The 2,730-nt window shown below is 37.5% G+C and overlaps 1 protein-coding gene across 1 annotated transcript; it reads left to right on the forward strand.

Moving 5' to 3' along the window:
* Positions 1 to 312: 312 nt before the first annotated feature.
* On the forward strand, positions 313 to 1,254 carry LOC102867268 (olfactory receptor 52E8-like). The gene has a single exon (XM_006885644.1). The coding sequence runs from the start codon at positions 313 to 315 to the stop codon at positions 1,252 to 1,254; it is 942 nt and encodes a 313-aa protein (XP_006885706.1).
* Positions 1,255 to 2,730: the final 1,476 nt, after the last annotated feature.

Raw genomic sequence — 2,730 nt, forward strand, 5'->3', positions numbered from 1 at the left:
CCTAGAATGTTATGCCAAGTAGCTTTGTTTATCTTCTAACTTAATACAGAGATAATGTGTTCCAATTCTAAATATGCACTCATTCTTTAAGGAATATTCTTCACTTGCCATCTGAATCGACGAAAAGGAAAGAAAACAAAACAAAGGGGAAGATATACTATTTCTCTGGACTCTCAGAGATAATGCACAAATTCCGTTGTTCTCTTTTGTTCTTACTTTGCATTAGCAGTATTGAGGAAGCATTGGAAGAAAGCCTTGTATGGAACTAAATAGTCCTTCAAACAAATATGATTCTCAGAGGCCCTTGACACTATGTCTTCAGACAATAGCTCATGTGTTCACCCCTTATCCTTCCTGATGTTGGGAATCCCGGGACTGGAAAACATACATGTCTGGCTTGGCTTCCCATTTGGTGCAGTGTACCTGGTTGCCCTACTGGGAAATTTCGTCATCCTCTTTGTGATCCAGACTGAGCGCAGCCTCCACCAGCCCATGTTCTACTTATTGGCCATGTTGGCTATGACTGACCTGGGGCTGTCTACTGCCACCATCCCCAAAATGCTTGGCATCTTCTGGTTTGGCCTCAATGAGATTGCCTTTGGTGGTTGCTTGACTCAAATGTTCTTCATACACCTGTTTACAGGCATTGAAACATTCATGCTTGTTGCCATGGCCTTGGACCGCTACGTGGCCATTTGTTACCCCCTCAGGTACAACACAATCCTGACTAGCAAAACAATTTGTATTATTGTTGGAGTAGGAATGGTGAAAAATTTTGTTTTGGTCTTTCCACTGGTATTTCTCCTTTTGAGGCTTTCATTTTGTGGACATAATATTATCCCCCACACGTACTGTGAGCACATGGGCATTGCCCGGCTGGCCTGTGTCAGTATAAAAGTCAACATATTATTTGGATTAGTTCTTATTTCTATGATTCTTTTGGATGTTATTTTGATTGCTATTTCCTATGTGAAGATTTTGCATGCTGTCTTCAAGCTCCCATCCAGGGAAGCTAGACTCAAAGCTCTCAATACATGTGGTTCCCATGTATGTGTCATCCTAGCTTTCTTCACTCCAGCCTTTTTCTCATTTATGACTCATAGATTTGGCCACAATATTCCACGTTATATACACATCCTCCTGGCAAATTTATATGTGATCATTCCTCCTGCCCTTAACCCCATTATTTATGGAGTCAAAACCAAACAGATCCGAGATCGAGTGGTGACGATCTTTGTTGTTAAGGAAGCATGACTCTGAGCACTTGATTTGGGAATAATATTCATTATTTTTTTCTTTGAGTCAGTTCTTAAAAGAGGTAAATTTAAATGTCATCATATTTTGAATTAAATGTTCTATAGAATATAATGTTAAACACATCATATTTTCTTGGAAAATATTGCTCCCTTGATTAAATTCACATTTTCTAAAAAAAATGAGTATTGTGTTTTTGTAAAAGATACTAAATCAAGATATATGGGAAAACATGTCAATGTAACTCAAGTACTGAAATATATGCTTATTAAACAGAATTCATTGATTGTGATTAAGGAGTGGTATAGGGCTAAGCATTTTATTAGCTCTTTCCCACAAATTCTTATTGATGAAGTGGAGTGCTTTTACTGTGAGGTAATTATTCACAAAACCATTTCCAGTGCTTTCTCAAGAACTATGGACCTTGTTTTACTCAAAAGTTACTTGCCCCAAGCCTAGAGGGATGGAATATGTGTGTGTGTGTGTGTGTGTGAGAGAGAGAGAGAGAGAGAGAGAGATAACAAGAAAGAAGAAGAGTGAAAGTAAGTATGAAGCCTTTATTACAGCTGAAGAGCTTTTTAGATTTTTAAACTGATTTAGATATCCATATATTGGGTTTTTGTTCCCGCCCCAATTGTCTATCACCACTGTCACTCTAATTTGGCCCAAAATAACTATATCACAAAATTCTCGGCAGTTGATTTCTAAGTGAGAATAACAATTTGTGGCATAATAGATCTCCTGAATTATGACACTATCCCAGGGTAGGGAAATAATAAAACACAATACTCCACACTCGATCTTATGCTTTATAAATTTTGGAATAGCAACTACACCAATAAACTAGGGTTAGCTATTTCAGAATATTTAAGAGATTCGACAAGACACACTCATTTAAACACTTAGAGCTAAATAAAAGTCAGTGAAAAGTGCAGCAGGAAAGAAGGTGCAGGTAAACAGAAGTCAGAAAACCCAGGTAGAGCTCCCAGAACTCTTTTTCAGTACCAGGGGATGCATTTCAGTTTTGATTTATGAGTCACTTTATACAACGATATCTGGGCTTCAAGGAAGGTAGGCACAAGTTGACTGAAGTGTTTTTGAGACTGTGATGGTTGAATAGCTAAAGTTAGATTGCATAATTGATTGCAACAGGTGCAACTTAGACAATTCAGTAAACATTGTAGATATGTTAGAACAGGATACACACAGGGGGAGGTTCAGACTTTAAACAGCACATGATAAATCACTAGCTAGTGAATTTCATGTTTATCTGGACCAAAGGGTAGTATCAGTTAAGACAATAATGCAGATAATCCTATGGCTGTCATGTCCAGCTACAAGTCAACCCTACCTTTTTGTAGCAGGCATGATGTACAAAATGCATTTATGTGCAATTACTAAGTACATTGGGTTTGGAAGAACTTTGTAGAATTAAGGTAAAATTTATTGATACAATAAACATGGTATGAGGTAAAA

The sequence above is a fragment of the Elephantulus edwardii genome, unplaced genomic scaffold (assembly GCF_000299155.1).
Source record: "Elephantulus edwardii isolate Elephantulus edwardi_28Jun2011 unplaced genomic scaffold, EleEdw1.0 scaffold00044, whole genome shotgun sequence".
NCBI lineage: Eukaryota > Metazoa > Chordata > Mammalia > Macroscelidea > Macroscelididae > Elephantulus > Elephantulus edwardii.